This window comes from Crinia signifera, chromosome 6 (assembly GCF_055691185.1).
Source record: "Crinia signifera chromosome 6, ASM5569118v1, whole genome shotgun sequence".
Classification (NCBI taxonomy): Eukaryota; Metazoa; Chordata; class Amphibia; order Anura; family Myobatrachidae; genus Crinia; species Crinia signifera.
This window is the reverse complement of record NC_139222.1, coordinates 193753402-193770426: the sequence shown is the minus strand read 5'-3', so window position 1 is coordinate 193770426 and position 17025 is coordinate 193753402. Positions and strand designations below refer to the sequence as shown.

Sequence of the window (17025 nt, the reverse complement as noted above, 5' to 3'; positions counted from 1 at the left end):
TGCAAGACATAACCTATGCAATGTAATTCTTGCCTTTTTGCAACTCATTATACCAGGGATGGGGAACCTTTGGCCCTCCATCTTTTGTTGAACTACCCATCCCAGCATGCCATCTTTTGTTGAACTACCCATTTGACCATGCTAAAACTGTTTCAGGGCTTGCTGGAATGTGTAGTTCAACAACAGCTGGAGGGCCAAATGTTCTCATCCCTGCATTATACAGAACTTTAAAATATCTTGTAACTTAAGATTTTGCCATAGATTAAGTGATACAGTACGTCGCACATTTTACTACTGTGAGCATTTTTTGTGCAGTACTTTGGGCAACAGTTTGTTACTGAAATGATTTTGTGCATATTTTTTCTAACGTGTCTAATAGATTTCTTGCCAACCTTTTTATAGATATAGATGGCCTGATAAGTCAAGCGCTGTTGATGGGAAACTTCGAGGCAGCAGTGGACCTTTGTTTGAAAGATGGGCGTTATGCTGATGCCGTTATATTGGCTAATGCTGGAGGGGAAGACCTACTGAGAGAGACACAGCAGTGGTATTTTGCTCACCAAAAAAACAAGATTACATCTGTAAGTGGGATAAGTTCATTATTGGCATTCACCTGTCACATGGCACACGTCTTCTCTTCCTGTGTTAACAACGGCAGGGGGCACAGTGTCTGCATCTGAACGTGAAATCTAGGAATGCTACTGCTTTCAGGGACATACCCACAGGATTATTATTTTTTGCGTGTACTTCAGACCACCATCCAGGAATGCCCATTACAAATTTATAAAAAAAATTCGAGTAACACATTCTGAATTTGTTGCACAGGAGCAATTATGTGAACATTGACTTTGTGTGCAGCTCAGACTTAGGACCCATGTTGGGAATCTAGTATTGTTTAACAGATATATTATGGCTTTAATAATAGCTGTAATGGGTTGCTGTGCTTTAACAATAGACACATGATTCCAGATCCAATTTACCAGTGTCTCCTAGTTCTACATTCGATAAAGCAATCCCTCAACGATGTAGTTGATATCGCAGACAATACCTTGAAGTGTGTCCTCTGTTATATGACCGCAGTCTAGTCAAACAAGTACTGTGTTATTATTACCTGTGTCAAATTTAAGCTTTCCCCCAATGGCGAAAAAACAGCTGTTTCATACATGCTTGTTTGTACAGCACTGACTCCTCATACAGCTATGACATGGATTTATTTAAAATCAATATGGTTTCGTATTACAGTTCTTTAGGGACACACTGAGCATGATTATGTAGAAGTAGTAAGGTCAAATACTCAATAGTATATATAGATGGAGATGCAAATTTCCATGCCGTCACATATGTAACCGTAAAATATTTCTGTTAAATATTATAGCGTTTTTTTTGTTTTGTTGTTTTACTACAGTACTCCAGATTTCTTTGATTACCGCAAAATAAACTTGTTCACAAACTGGAATAGAGTTACATGACATAAGCAAGCACTATTATTTTCACAGACATTTTAACAATTTGTACCTGGACAAAAGTACATAAGATCTATACAGACTACTTCTTAGACATGATTTAATCTAATGATGCTCCGATGTTCTCTCTACACAGCTTCTCTCTTCTGTAGTCCAGCACAAGTGGAAGGACATTGTTCTCCGCTGTAACCTGCAGAGCTGGAAAGAAGCGTTAGCTCTGCTGCTGACTTACTCCAAGCCAGAGGAATATGCTGAGCTTTGCGGTAAACATTATCTCGGGGGTCCATATAGTTGGGGCTGAACACTGGGTAAAGCATGTTATGCCATTTTAGCTGGTTTAGGTGTACAACATCTCCTTATGTTTCAGTTAGCGCTTAAACCATGTGTCGGCTATAATGATTCCTAAGTAAGTTCTAGGTGTTACCCTCCACAAATCTTCCTTATAATGAATCTATGTATCTGCTAGTAGTAAAGTTTCACTCGGAGTTATGACTTGTATTCTTGATTATTGCGCTGTAATTTTAATTAAACTGCTAGGCCAGTTGTGCTTTCAGTAGATATTTGCAGAGTGTGTTTAGTGGAGCATGTGCTGAATCGGTGATATATAGCAGTACGTTGCCTCTAGATACCCTTGGAAGCCGGTTGGAGTCAGAAGGAGAAGGAAAGTTGTCTGCTCAGGCGTGCTTGTGCTACATATCTTCAGGGAATGTGGACATGCTGACAGAGTGCTGGGTCAGAACCCATGAAACCTCAACTCCTCTTGCACTGCAGGTGAGGCGAGGACCAGTACTACATTTACTTGCTCACCAGGCCCTGCAGCTACGTTTGTTATGAGTACATAAAGCGTGTCCGTAGAATACCAAACACAAATTTTGTATTTTTAATTTAAAAAAAGGAAAAATCAGAATAAATTAAAATGGAAGAAGAAATGGAATAAGAAAGCAAATATGTAGAATCACACACATCCTAATGAATTGCTGCAGTGTATGGCAATTATCAGAAAGGGGAACCTGAATACACAGGACATAAGAATGTACAATTGGGGAAAGTAATATGTGTTATGTATTTGGTGTAACTTATCAGTACATTCTGCAGGGTTTGCAGTCATTAGGTCTACAGTGTCTCGGTCAACAGTCTAAAGGTCGACAACTATTGGTTGACATGGTCAAATGGTCGACAGTCAGAATTTCGTCATGGTCAAAATGTCGACAGTCAGAATGTTGACATGGAAAAGGTCTACATGAGGGTTTACATTTTTTTTAAGCCGACGTGTCGATAGGCTGTATTAAATACCCTACCATCCATTACGGCGTGGTGGGAGAATATAAAAGTTTGCAGAGAGCAGCGAGTCACCATGCCCATGGTATACTTAGACGGTGTCCATACCAATCTATGTTGACGTATTCACCAAAATAAAACCGGAAAAACTTATGTCAACCTTTTTCCATGTCGACCTTTTGACCCTGTCGACCTTTTGACTGTAGACCTAAATTTTGTAGATCTAGTATACCATAACCATCTCTTAGTTCTTCATGTCCTTGTTAACTATCAAGATGCGCTTCATACATTCTGTTGCGACTTGTGTTGTTCTTGTAGGACCTAGTGGAGAAAGCTATGGTATTGAGGAAGTCCATTGAATTACTACGAGGGACAGAACTGCCACCAGAAGGCCCTGTGCTAGCAGGGAAGGTAGCACAATATGCCAGTCTGCTGGCGTCTCAGGGGGACCTTACTGCTGCCATGAGCTACCTGCCCAGTGACTCTGTGGAGGTATGTGGACACGCTACTATATTTAAATATGCTCTCCTGCATACATTTCAGATGTCTTGAGTTAATCAGGCACATTTCTTCTTAATTAGCACATTCATTTACTATGTGGTACTAAGATTGCACAAATCAATGTAAAGAAAGAAGTTATCACAATTAGCTTTTTTCTATACTAACAAAAAATAGGCTACTAATGTCACTTTGGATTTCACAATGTTAGAGTTTCTTAATGACTAGCAAACGACTAATTATGGAGGCCAATCCCAGGATCAGGTTTGGTGGGATCCAAAGATTTTGGCCCCAAAATGCCATAACTTTAAAAGGGTAAGCGCTTCCAATCCTGGCAGGCTGTGCGTGGCTTCAGGGGTGATGGTGTGCAACCCCACGCTAGTCTGCAACAGCCATGACTGCCAGTTTACGCGAAGGTCTGAGTCCGTGCTGTGGTCACGTGTGGTGACAGTGAATTACACTGTCACTGTGCCACACTGAGGTAGCAGTGCCTGCAGCTGGATTGGGACTGTTCCTGCTCCTAGTCATCTTGTGATGCCAGCCACCCACACCTGCGTTTGCAGGGGAACGCCCAGAATTGTAATGGGGACGCTGAGCGTTCCCCTGCTTCCTCCCCTCCTCGAGCGACGGCTCTGCGAGTTTGAAACTTGCACTCCCGGGGTTTAAACATGCGCATATTCGCGCATGCGCCAAACATCAGGGATGAATCTGTCCTGTAACGTATGGGTCTGAATTGGCCCCTTGGTCTGGGATTCACTAGGCAGCACCAGGTACCTGTGTCACTGTGTACTCGCTATGAGTAACAGCCAAATCAGGTTTTTAACAGGTGTTTTTTTGTTTTTTTTTTCTGTTTTTTTTAAATCTTCTTGTGTGTGAAATAGAATTTGGAAGTTGGAAGCTGAACTGGTATACAATACAGTGTAATTTGTGCAAACATAGGAGATATCTGTGCATGTAATGTAACGATACTGCATTTATAGGTACTGTAGTAAGTGTTTTAGCATTTGTTACTCGTCAATAACATAACCCCTATGCTATTTCTCATCTGTTGTTTCAGAGTTCAGTGCGCGAATTGCAGAATCGCCTTCTGAATGCTCAGGGACAGACTGTTAATGGACAGTCCTATGCCTCCAAGGTGTTAAGTAGTTTTCCTTCACCCACCGCCAAATCAAGCAACACATCGGAAGGTTTTATGCACAAAGAGGGAAGTAGACAGGTGTGTTACTTGTCTTTATGACCCATCCTTATATCATTGGAAATTGGTAATGGTTCGTTTTTGTAGCCCTTTTGCAACAGTAGGTGGCAGTATTCCACCACATCAGGACACTGTACTGTATTGGCCTTTTTTATTTCATTTTTATTTATTTCTATTTGTTATTCATGGACTAGTCTTAAATATTATATATGTAAGATAGCTTACTAACTCTGTACAGGAAAATGTAGCAATATTTTTTTGATAATTTATTGTATTTCTATTTTTACTGTTCTAACGTGCTTCACTAAATGTAGCACTTAAGACTTAAATGCTTATATACAGTATATCACTTCTGATTTATCCTTTTGTTTAGATATATAAATAACGAAGCCACTAGTTTTATCTCATTTATTTTAAACTTTCTTTATTGAAGCATGGATACACTTAAAGTACAATAAATTACATATATGTTAAGTATGACCACGGCAATATTTGATATACTAATGTCATTGGTTTCACATACAAATAATACATGTAAATAAGGTAGCTACATTTGCATGCTGACAAACATTTGAGGCAACAAAACTCAGACCATCCGGAGCATGTATCCATGGCAGTATCCATGGTAATCTCAGGGGTCTTGGGAGTATAGACCTGTTTCATACCACAGTGTGTTACGAAAACATTTCCAGAGTTGGTCTTTAAGTTCTAGGGATAATGTGTCAATGTAGCTCTCCCAGGTGTCAAAATACTCAGTAAACTTTTCTTTTTTTTAGTGAAGCTTTCAACCAATCCATCCTGAAAATATGGAACCGTTGTATTAACATCTGTAAAATAAATGTTTTGCCCACTGCTGATATTATGAATTAGAGCTTATAAACTCCCTGGGCAAGAACCAGAAAGTGAGAGATTTGGTAAGAAATCTCCAGTTTTTTTAAAGTGGCAATCATTTACATTTCAAAATCAAACTGGTTTTGCAGTGGATCGCCGTTTTAAAAAAACCCTGGAGATTTTTTACCAAATCTCTCACTTTTTGAATCTCTCATCCTATTAAATCTCACCCCCTGTGTTGTATGGGTACCACTATGTGGAATGCTAAATAGTGCAAATTCGGGTGTGTTCAACCTGTTTTAATTCAAATATGTACTCCGCTTTTTAGACAGTTATTATCTTTCTGCTGAAAGCCTGGGACGGTTCTCTCAAACACCCAAGTGCATGAAATAAAGTGTAAAACTAAGAAAACTCTTCTTAAGGGGTTATTGAGTGCATTTTACTGCAAGGTTTATGGGAGGGGGGGGATGTCCTTTCATTTGAATTCACTGTGTGTTTACCCAGGTAATGGAAATGTTTGTATAGGACAATACTATGCATGAGTTGAAGATACAGAAAAATGGCTTTTATTGTGTAGTGTATTTTCCTTAATATACTGATTTATATATTCAGCATCTTGTAAGATTAGTGTGAGGATGGTTAACAACTCAAAAGACTACAAGAAAAATACATTAGATGAGTGGTGTGAAATGGCCCTGCCACAGATTTTATAGAATGGATTGCTAAAACTGTGCCAGGGCATGCTGGGATGTGTATTTCCACAACAGCTGGAGGGCCATGAGTTTGACACCACTGCATTAGACAGTTACTTAGTTGCCTTCTACCATAACAGTATCTTTGGCTCTCAATACCAACAGAATAATGTATTAAATGCGTGCCCAAAGTATTGTGCATGGAAGTATACAAATGGCTCCTTTGTAGGTTTCCTGCGTTAACAATGCAAATGAACACTGCAATTGCAAACACTCTTTGTACTCTACTTGACTACTAAGAAACTGCTTTTGTTTCCTCAATTTTTAGGCTCTATCCCAATTTCCAGCTAGCACTGGAATTCCATTTCAGCCACCAGTGCCTTCAGTATTCACACCTCAGTCAATGCCCTCAACAGTGGGGCCCCCTTCACCTGCGCCATCACACTCCGCCCAGGGCCCGCCCAGAACTGGGGCTTGGCCTTACCCAGCATCACAGCCTTACCCAGCACCACAGCCTTATCCAGCATCACAACCTCATCCAGGTGAGTGTGTTAACCGTAATAATGGAATGAATAGGATGGGGGTGGGGTGGGGTGGGGGGAGTTGAATTGGAAACTACTTTGCTATTAACTTGTTTGTTCTTAACTTGTTTCCTTAACTTGGAAAGCGGATGCAAATCCTTTCTCTTCACACATGTAAAAATAAATCTGGTAATCCATTTGTATGCCCCCATCCCTCCTCTGGCAATAGCAACGGTCATCATCCATGTTTGCACCAGCCTATTTTTTGGTGTGGGAGGGAGCTGACTCTGCATATGCTTATTTGGAGTATTCTGCAATTCTGCCAGCACATCAGTGACGCCTCTCATGAAAAACTTCTCCTATGCTGCTGCCAAGTCACTAGACTAGTGAAGATGTGACAGATCTGTAGGTAATTACTTATGCATGCACAGACCGTACTGTACTCTTCCGCAAGTAAGGGGAGACTCCTAATTTTCAGTTAGTCCCCTGCACACGCAAGATTGGCTGGATGGATGTACTGCATTCTGCCCACTTAACTAGCAATGAAGAGATTATGGGCGGTATTCAATGTGAATACCGGCGACGTGCAGCGAATCCTGTTTAGGATTCGCTGCACATTCGCCACTGCTCGCCACGTTCCAGAGCCTCGCCGGCTCCGGTATTCAACGAGTCAGGGGCTCGCTGCCCCTGACCGGTGAATTTGAGCTCCTGCGGCAGATGCCGCAGGGAGCCTGAGGATGGTGGCAGGCAGGGAGATGGAAGTCTCCCTGCCTGCCCCAGAACGTTTGTGGGGGGGAGGTGGGCTCCCCGGGTGCCAGGCAGCACAGGCTGCCCCCCGGGGGTGCCAGCAGGGGACCGGGTATATTCACTACACCCGATCATGAATATGTAATGATCGGGTGAAGTGAATATATGAATATCTAATGAGCGGCTCGGCTCCGGCCCCCTGCTGGCTGGTCTGTGTAAAAAAATATATATATATATTTTTTTTAATTAAATATATATTCATGTGCTTACAGCACATGAATAAAAATAGCATGCCCCTCCTCAGAATAAAATTCCAGATTTTTTGACACCAATTGTAAAAAACAAAACACTTTATTTTAAAAGTTCACCTTCCACTTCACCATAAAAAGATAGCGATTGCTACTCGGTGAATCATGGCGAAAAAAACCTTGAAATGTATTCGCCATCTGGTCATTGAATAGGGTGATTCACCGTTTTAGTCAGAAATTCGCCTTACAGCACAAAATCGCCATAAAAACCTGGCGAATCAGCCTCATTGAATACCGCCCTATGCCTGGGATGCACAGCTCCGTACAGTAGGGGCGGGGAAACATTATGCAAAATTGCATCATATAGCCATTCCATAAACAGGCAAAATTACCTGACACTTTGAATCAGAAACTAAGAAGCCAATGCGTGCCAATATTTCTGACAGTCGGAAATATTGGCACACACCTGTTCAATGCGGCCATTTTTAAAAGTCGAATTTGCATTGTCCAATACGCGGACATTTTTGACAATCCCCGGCTGTTCCCACCGCCATTTCCGACAGTTGAAAGATTAAATACCGACTATAAGATTGGCCGTTATTCCTGACTGTCGGAAATGTTCCGCCAATTAGAACAAGAATGCAGTTACACAATTGGCTGTAGGCAAACCAGACACTTTTTCTTTCTTAAAAGCCATCTCTCACTGACAGCACATCGATAAATAATGTGTTATGTAACCGGCGGTTATGTGTAGGGTTTCGGTTTATCCAGTCCTCCTGTTGCTGAAGTCGACAGATTTTTCTATGGGTCTGCCTGTAGGATACCTACGGTTAGACCCATAGAAAAATCTGTCTACTTCAGCATGTTCAGGCAGATTAGCCAGCAACTTCTATTGCAGGTGCCCCTTCTTTTTATCTGCAGAGTAACTTTGAAAGAATATTTTAAAACTTGCATTACTGTCTGATTTAACGGAATGTCAGCTTTAATCCCATAAATTTCTCTGTTGAAGCACACTGAGCTGCTTTTATGATTTAATTCTCACATAATTGCTTTTACAGTGTAGACGCTCGGTAACATCAGGTTGATTCTAGACTTATGCATTAGGTCTGCCACTCTTTGTCTGCAATCCATTTAGATCGTTGAAAGACTGGTGGCAGGTGGGTGGGGAACTGGTCACATCTCAAGTGCTTAATCCGCCAACTGTTGCCAAACACTCCAGTGGCTGTGGGAGATTTCTGCAGGTCCTTGATGCTGTTTTGTTCAAATACAATTCTCCTGTGTTGGTTCTTTGTGGGCTACTCTTCACAAGGCGCTGGAAATATAATGGCAGCAGGGAAATAAGTTTCTCCTGGCCTGTGACTTTGAGGCTGTTGACAAGTGTATTAGCGATAGGACGTCTCTGTGCCAGTCTGCTTGACTTTCAGAAAGATGAGTTGTTTTGCTCTGTTAGCCCCTGCCTACCCCGAATATCTGCAGATATGTTGTCCAAGTTCAGTGATGTATCCATGCTCCAGCTTTAACTGAAGATATATACATTTTGTTTGTTCGAGAATATGCTAATATACTGAGCACAGCTGACTATATACAAGTTCTACATAGCTAATGGATAATGGGGGTTATTCTGGTTTAATTTTTCGCCTGGCCGCCGCTCATAAATGCTGCCGCCCTCCTAGCAGGCCGAATTCGGACGCACATCTGCGAATGGATGTTTCTGGCGATGTCAGCTGCCCGCCCCCGTCACCCACGTCACTAGGGGATTTTCCATGGGATCGCCCATGAAATGCTGGGCATTCCCATGGGCGCATCCCCCATACCTGCCTTCACACGCCCCTCACCTGCAGTCTTCTGTGCAAGCGCCAGGCGAACAATCTGTTTGCCCTGACCGCTCGCAGAAATGCTCATGCATAGTTCAAGAACACCGCATGCAAATTGTAGACAAGAATAACCCCCAATGGGTAGAGAAAATTTCCATTCCTGCAAACCCTTTTCCACTTTGTTGAGAAATGGACAGCTGCAGTGACCATACAGTCACATCTACCTCAGCACATCATTTCTAAAATCTGTTCAGTTTGTCTGTATAGATGAAACTAGGAAAATAAGCTACAGATGTGTCTCTTTGGTTGCATCACGGCGTGCTGTCTCTTGGAAGATTCGGTTGCACTAAGGATCTGTTTTGCTCCAAATTTGTGTAATTTGCACAAATAAAACCACTCCAATCGACAAAGTCCGCCATACACTACGTCATTGGTTCTCATACTCGGTCTCCGGGACCCCACACAGTTCAAGTTATCCAGGTCACCCAACAGGTGCACATATTACTCACTGACACATTTTAAAAGATCCACAGGTGGAGCTAATTGTTCCACTTGGTTCTGTGAGGAGACCTGCAAAACATGCACCGAGTGGGGTCCTGTGGACTGACTTTAAAAACCCTTGCACTATGTGATTTGGGCCCGATCTCACCCGATTCCGCCATCGGCCGAGAAATCTGCCCAATTTAATCCGATGCTCGGTCCAGTGTGCATTGTCTGAAGTTGGAAGGTCTGCGCATAAGCCATGCAGCCATCAACAGCACATCGCAGGTGCTTGTCACTCACGAGTTATTGCATCCAGTATGGTGCTGTGGGGAGAATTGAAGTGTGTGTTCTAGGTCTTTGTGGTTTTCTTGCAACTAGATTGTAGAGTTAACGTAATAAACACTTGATGGTCGCCGACCATCAAATGATTTCTCCCCTGCACCCAAGACTTCGAATGGATGATTATGCAAATCATCCAATCGCAGCTGTGCACGGGGTTCACGGGTGCGAAGGGGGAAGAGGGGCAGGCGGCGTGTGTGGCGGCATTTAGCCCACATGCAATGTTTGAATTTCACAGCGTTGTGTGTGGACCAGAATAAGGTCAGGTCTCTACATTCTGGTGTGGACATTGTGACTGCATGCCACTGAGAGAGAAGGCTTGATAACATACAAAGCCTCATAGATGTAACCTATTCTGAAGCAAGTAGAAGTTTTTCATTCCACTTTTGTGTGTGTGTGTGTGTGTGTGTGTGCGCGCGCGCGCGATCACGCTTTGAATAAGAAATATGATATACACCTATTTATCTTTTAACTTTTCTCATGTGCTTTTCCGAATATGGAAATTCTGCCTCTGTAATTAGAAATTATATGCTTAGTTAATTATATGCCTGGAGGGAAAGGCCTAGTTGACCCCCCATGTGCCTTTTAATTGAGAAGCTATCTGCAAAGGAATTCTTGACGAGAAACTCATTAAGTCTGTCTGCTCTAGTCTTGTGGGGTCTTTCCTCTGATTTATATGGGATCGTATCATTCCTACATTTCATCAGTATATCTGACAGCTCCCAACTTGTATGGCTGCTATTCTACCTCAACCCCAACCCTGGTCTCCACAACAGTTAAACGCTCACATTTTTTGCATACCATGGTGCAGTTGCTCAATATCAGGCTTTAGGTTGGAAGGGGTCAATGTAGCAGTGGCCCTTTTTTTTGTGATTTTCCCCAATGTGTCAGCAATATTTTTTATGATGAATCTGATTAGGTCACCTCCCTAAAAAATAAAAAAAAATATGAATTTTTCTCTTGAAAATACACGTGCAATGACGTTTGCATCCCTGGTAAGCAGACGGGTGAAACTAAATTCCAGATGAAACACTGCCCATGCCCACTTTTCAGGGACATTAGGAACGCTCAGACTTGACAATTACCCACGGTTATTGAATACCCCCCTACATATCCCTATATTGTTAGCAATTGCTCTGAATTTATAGTGGCATCTAATCTTCATTTGGTGGACAGCTGACAGAAGTTATTTATTAACCTGTAGAGTAAAGGAATACAGTATGTAATTGTGGTCATTCTGGTGAATAGAAGGGTCTGCACAATAAATATACACGATACGCTTAATGCTTTCATAACAGAAAGGTAGAACTGAGATGTTAATTGAGACATGATGGGTGAGATTTAATAGGATGAGAGATTCAGAAAGAAATCTCCAGTTTTTTTTAAAGCGGCAATCATTTACACTGCAAAATCAAACTGGTTTTGCAGTGTAAATGATTGCTGCTTTAAAAAAAACTAGAGATTTCTTCTCAAATCTCTCACTTTCTGAATCTCTCACCCAATGTATTTCAAATAATTTATACATATAATTGTGCTAATACATTTCATTTTTTTTTGTCTTCAGGATTCGTACCTCAATCACAATTTATACAAACTCCTCATGCTGCATCCTCTAATTCTCTCCCTTCATCACCAGCAATGGGACAAGTACCTCCTCCTTTCTTTATGAATGTACCTGGAGTTCCTACTCCTTCTGGACCTACCTTCTATACTCCAACCTCCATTCCCTCCTCACATCCTTCTGCCTCTCATCCTGCTTTAAGGCCACCTACAGGGATGGGCCAGCCTCCAACACCTCCTTCTATGGCAGCCTCCCATGCTCCTTTTAACTACTCAATGGGTATGGGATTTCATCATGGAGGACCCGGAGCACCGACAAGTCTACCACCACCTCCAACAGGTACAGTTTATGTGTAAGAATGGTGCATTTCATGGTAAACAAACTAACCTTAACCAACCATGCATTGTCTTGTTCAGGTAAAAATATTAAAGCAAACCTTTTCTTAGTTGCTAAAGACAGCACAATCTTCTCTATGAATGAACTAGGTAGTTGTTAACTACAGTATGCAGGCATCACACTTAGCACACAGAATGATCTGCGTGGCTCTCTGTGTTTTCCACTGATCACAGGTATTTTTGTCACGACTGACTCTGATGTACAGTAGGCAAATCATGTTAAATTGCATATATGGCATTTGTAATGCATGCTTCCCAGTAAGTTTTACCGTTTATTTGCGATGAGGTGGCCATGCTCATTTGGAAGTTCAGGTTGGATTTAATTCCACTGTTCTTATATAATTTACAAGTACTTTTGTACAGTTGTTCCCATGTTTGTCTCTAGAATCTGCTTTCATAGTAAGATTACAATAACATTCCTCAACCTGTGGTTGCTGCTAGTTCCTTATTACTGAATGTAGTTTGGACCATGTGACCAATGGAACATACCATGTGGCAGTTGCAGCAGCAAGCACAGTGGAACGTAAATGTCTTTATCCTCGCCACCATCTATTCCATGGGTCTTCAAACTGCGGCCCTCCAGATGTTGTGAAACTACATGCTCCAACATGCATTGCCACATTTTTTCCTATAAGAGCATGCCAAACCTGTCAGGGCATGCTGGGACATGTTGTTCCAGCACATCTGGGGGGCCACAGTTTGAAGACCCATGATCTATTCCTTCTAGTAATGGGTGGTAAGCAGAGCTAGCCACCGGAACCAAAGCATGATGTGCGAAGCCTGCTCGCAAGGCTACACTTTGTGTGTCCTATTGCCTACTTTCATGCTCCCCCTGGACTGCCGGGTGATATGGTATGTCCCGTCAGCCAGAAACATTTACTGTAGAGGATATAGATCCAACCCTTGTGCTTTGGTGTCATCGTTTGGAAAGGCAGAAGTTAACTGAATCAGATGTAAAAATAAATGGAGGGTGAAAGAGTCATATCATTCTACTTCTGTACAGATGTCACCATGCTCGTGGATGATGCAACTAGTGTGCGTGCATTTAAATGCACACACCATCGACTTGAATGGTGCGAACACTGGCTGCAAATATTCCCAGAATGGCACATCATGCATTTTGCTATGTTTTTTATGCCATGCGTACACATCGTGACAAAGATGAGAATGGCTACTTCTGTACTTCAAACTTAAATTGAATTGACCATCTTTTTCCCCATCCAAATATGTTAAGTAGTTATATTAAGAAAAATAAGTTGTGTACTCTCTCTCACAACAGATGTGTCCTATCGCAGCCTTGCTGTGTTTTTTTACACTATGGTAAAGCTATGGTGTCGAAGGCTGTGATTATGCTCACCTGCGGGTTTCTCATTGAAATGTACGCACTCTGGAATCTCAGGAGCTGCATACCACAATGCGTATATATCCGTATAACAAGTCCCGCGGATCACAACTATGAAAGGGAAGTGGAGCAAGCTGGCATCAGTTGGAAAATGAAGACCAACTGTAGGGCTTAACTCAGGGATGTGCACAAATGTAAAATTTACGTAGATATCTAATTTTTTTGGATCTGTGATATTTGGACATGCCTCAAATAGCGCAGCATAATTGACATGATGCTTGCGTTTGGGAATGGCTACAAGCAATGGAGCAAGTTGGCCACATGTACTAAGACGCAGTGGCTGTATCAGGCCCACAGTGGATTTTAAGAGTGTCTTAAAATGTTGTAACAGAATGGTCTGAATGACCCTTTACTTTTTAGGTTCTTTTCCCTGGTTGGAGAATCGTCAAGATGCATCAGGTAACCATTGTGAAGTGCCAGGCAGCTTTGCAGAATGAACAGCTTGTGCCGCTTGTGTCATGTGTTGTAGTGGCTTTTGTGGAAGCTTTTTGCTACAGTGACTGCAATTCCAGGAGGTTTATAGTGGGATGTAAACCGGCAATTACAGCAATTTAACTAGGGAACCTAGGCAGAATAAATAAAATGACAGTCCATCCTTCTGTAAAGGTCATTGCCTAAAAACTCACTTACTTTTGCCTGCTGACGTGTAGCAAATAAGCAAGAGATGATTCAAGCTCAAAATTATAATAGTTAGATGATTTTTGTTGCACCTTTGTATACTTGCCTGTGTGCATTTGTTTTTTTTCCTAACATCTCACTTTGTCTGCCCGACATCTAAAGAGGTGTGTATCGTATTGTCAACCCAATTTAGGTGGACAGTCATTAGGTCGACACCGTTGGGTCGACAGGCAACTAGGTCGACATGGGTGAAGGTCGACATGTGTCTAGGTCGACATGGGTTTAAGTCGACAAATACGTTCGATCGACATGGGTTTTTTCACTGGTTTTTTTTTACCCTGAATGTCGACATGGACACAGTTGGAAGTCAACAGTAGTCCCTCGCTTCGCTCGCAATGCTTCGGGCATGGTGCATCGCTATGCTCGGCACACTGTTTTATTCTCCCACCACACCCTAGTGGATGGTAGGGCATGAAATACTGCCTGTCGGCTCAAAAAACTGTGTAAAAACCCATGTCGACCTAACTCATGTTGACTTAACGCATTTGTCGACCTAAAACCATGTCGACCTAAAACCATGTCGACCTTGAACCCTATCATCCTTTTTTGCCTGTCGACCTAATGACTGTCAACCTTTTTGCCTGTCGACCTAATCACTGAGTTGAGAATACGACCGTATCCCATCTAAAGCCCCATACACACGGCGAGACAGGGGCCTGTGGTGAACAATTTGCTTAGGCACAGATCACTGACACACATGCTGTGCTGAGTTTGCACCACCAATGTGTGCTGAGTAGGGTGGCCAATCCTGGGATAGGAATCGTCAGGATCCTGGGATTTGGCCTTAAAATTGCTGGGATTTGAATCCTGGGAATGAAGGTTCCAATCCTTGGATTAGACAAGCGCAGTGTATAACCATCTGCTCAGACGATGCCCGGCTGCTCCCATCTCTGCACAGTGTGACCTTGTCAGAGGTCATGCTGCGCAGCCTGCCGGCTTTTATTATTAGGGATGTCAATCAGTGGATCCTAAAAATTCCGAGGTTGAGCATTTTTTCATCCAGAATACCGGGATTGAAAAAAATGACGGGATTACTGGTGGTAATCTGACTAGATTTTGACTGCATGCAGTCAAGAGCTAATCAGGCGATAGCTCTTGCCCAGGGGTGTACACACGGTTCTAGTCAGATTACTTAAAAATAGCCCTGAAATTCCCCATGTGTATGGGCCTTTAGTTTCCAACATTAGATTGTACATTACATGACCTTAAGGAGGTTAAATTTGAATAAATGGCATATTTTGTACTAGCTACTAGTCTACCCAAGTGACGGAATAACTTAACTGTTTCTAAAGTATCATATTATAACAAATTGCAATTTTTCAGTGTATGAGCTACAACGACAGGGAATTATCGTCCGTTAGAATGAACTAAAAACGAAAATATCAAACAATATTTTGTGAGGGTTGCTTAGGATCTCATCGGTGTATTTTACTAGTGTTTTCCCTGGGAAACACTGAAAACATGCAATGGGTTATAAAGTTAACAAATGCTTGTTCTCTATGTAAAAACATATATATGTTTGTGTTAAAGACCCAACCTTTTGTTCATCTTGTCTGCATTCATATGGGAAAGTGATGGTGTGCCAATTACTTGTATCATGTGTTTTCTTAACAGCAGTTGAACAGGAAGGGTGGTCTGATTCCCTCTCAATGAAAGCTGGTATGCAGTGGAAAAAGGTAATCTACCAGTCAGGACTAGATCAACAATTAGGCATCAGAAACAGCAATGACCTCCTGTAGCAAAGGAAAAACATACAGGCAGCAATAATTGTGACTTGGAGTATTGGCGGGTTCGTCAAACATTATTACTCTCTTTGTACAGCATCCACCGGTGCTATGTTGTTACTCACTGTAAATGATCTTTTTCATTCATCCATAGGGTACTGTACGCTGGGATTCATAACGATGGGGTATGGATGGATGATTAGTGGAACCAGGCACTTTAAAAATGTTTTAATGTGTAACTGGCACCTCTGCCTCTATTAAACACGCACACACCCAACCAGGTATTTTTTTTTTTTTTACAAGTGACTGACAGTGTGTCACAGTCCCACCATGTGAGGTTTGGAGTCCAGGTTCTGGCTGCAGGGATATCTGTGCCTGGCATACTCTTATCCGCCAGCGTGCTGCTGAGATGGAGTCCCATCAGCTGGCTGAAGATGCCCCTGGTAAATGTGCCCAGGTTCCTGCTTCGCAGGTTTACTGTGTCTAACGGCTACTACTAGGTGGAGGGGGAGAAGAGGCCCTGCTGGATGCACTCTCTCCCCCTGCAGGCTACCTCACTCCCAGCCACAGCGGAATGCACAGTGGGTCGTAAGTACATGACCTCACTCTCGTCCGCCGCTCTCTCAATGGAATACACGGTGGGCCAGGGTACATATGATGTGCGGTAAATGGCGCCATTGTGCTTCCATGAGTGGCATTGCGTGAGCAAGGATAGGCGGAGCTTCACATAGGACATGCAGAACTGCAAATACATGCAGTTGCAGCCATCTTCCCTGCATTGTCTGGTACGCTGTTTTACGGACGCTCCTGGCTCACCTCAACAAAAGCAGATAACCACTGCTGTGTTCAGGGGCCACATTATTTCAGAAGGGTACAGAGTCAAATTCCAAGTTCTCCCACCTTCTTGCTTCTTCAAAACTGGTTTTCCAGTTTCAGGTGGAGGGGGAGGAGCCAATTGCATATTAATCACCCATCTATACCCTATCATTATGATTCCCAGCCTACCTTATGGACTCTGATAAAGGGATTTACTGGTAAGTACCAAAATCCTGATTTTTTTTTTTTTTTTTTAAGAGAATACTTAAGTTGCATAGTGCATAAAACGAGTGTAGTTCATATAGTTGCAAAGATGAGCGTAACTTTTAAAATAAATGCC

General features: G+C 42.4%; 1 protein-coding gene across 5 annotated transcripts in view; it reads left to right on the top strand.

Annotated features, from left to right (window-relative positions):
* Window positions 1–17025, top strand: part of SEC31B (SEC31 homolog B, COPII component) — a 104680-nt gene that overhangs the window by 77434 nt on the left and 10221 nt on the right. For 4 of the 5 annotated variants that reach the window (XM_083148492.1, XM_083148493.1, XM_083148491.1 and 1 more), the window contains 9 exons: window positions 403–581; window positions 1600–1726; window positions 2089–2234; window positions 3060–3233; window positions 4297–4455; window positions 6286–6499; window positions 11674–12009; window positions 13828–13866; window positions 15760–15821. In XM_083148492.1, the coding sequence (XP_083004618.1) occupies window positions 403–581; window positions 1600–1726; window positions 2089–2234; window positions 3060–3233; window positions 4297–4455; window positions 6286–6499; window positions 11674–12009; window positions 13828–13866; window positions 15760–15821 (1436 nt within the window). The remainder of the gene's footprint in view (window positions 1–402; window positions 582–1599; window positions 1727–2088; window positions 2235–3059; window positions 3234–4296; window positions 4456–6285; window positions 6500–11673; window positions 12010–13827; window positions 13867–15759; window positions 15822–17025) is intronic. The other variant, XM_083148494.1, reaches the window with a different exon arrangement.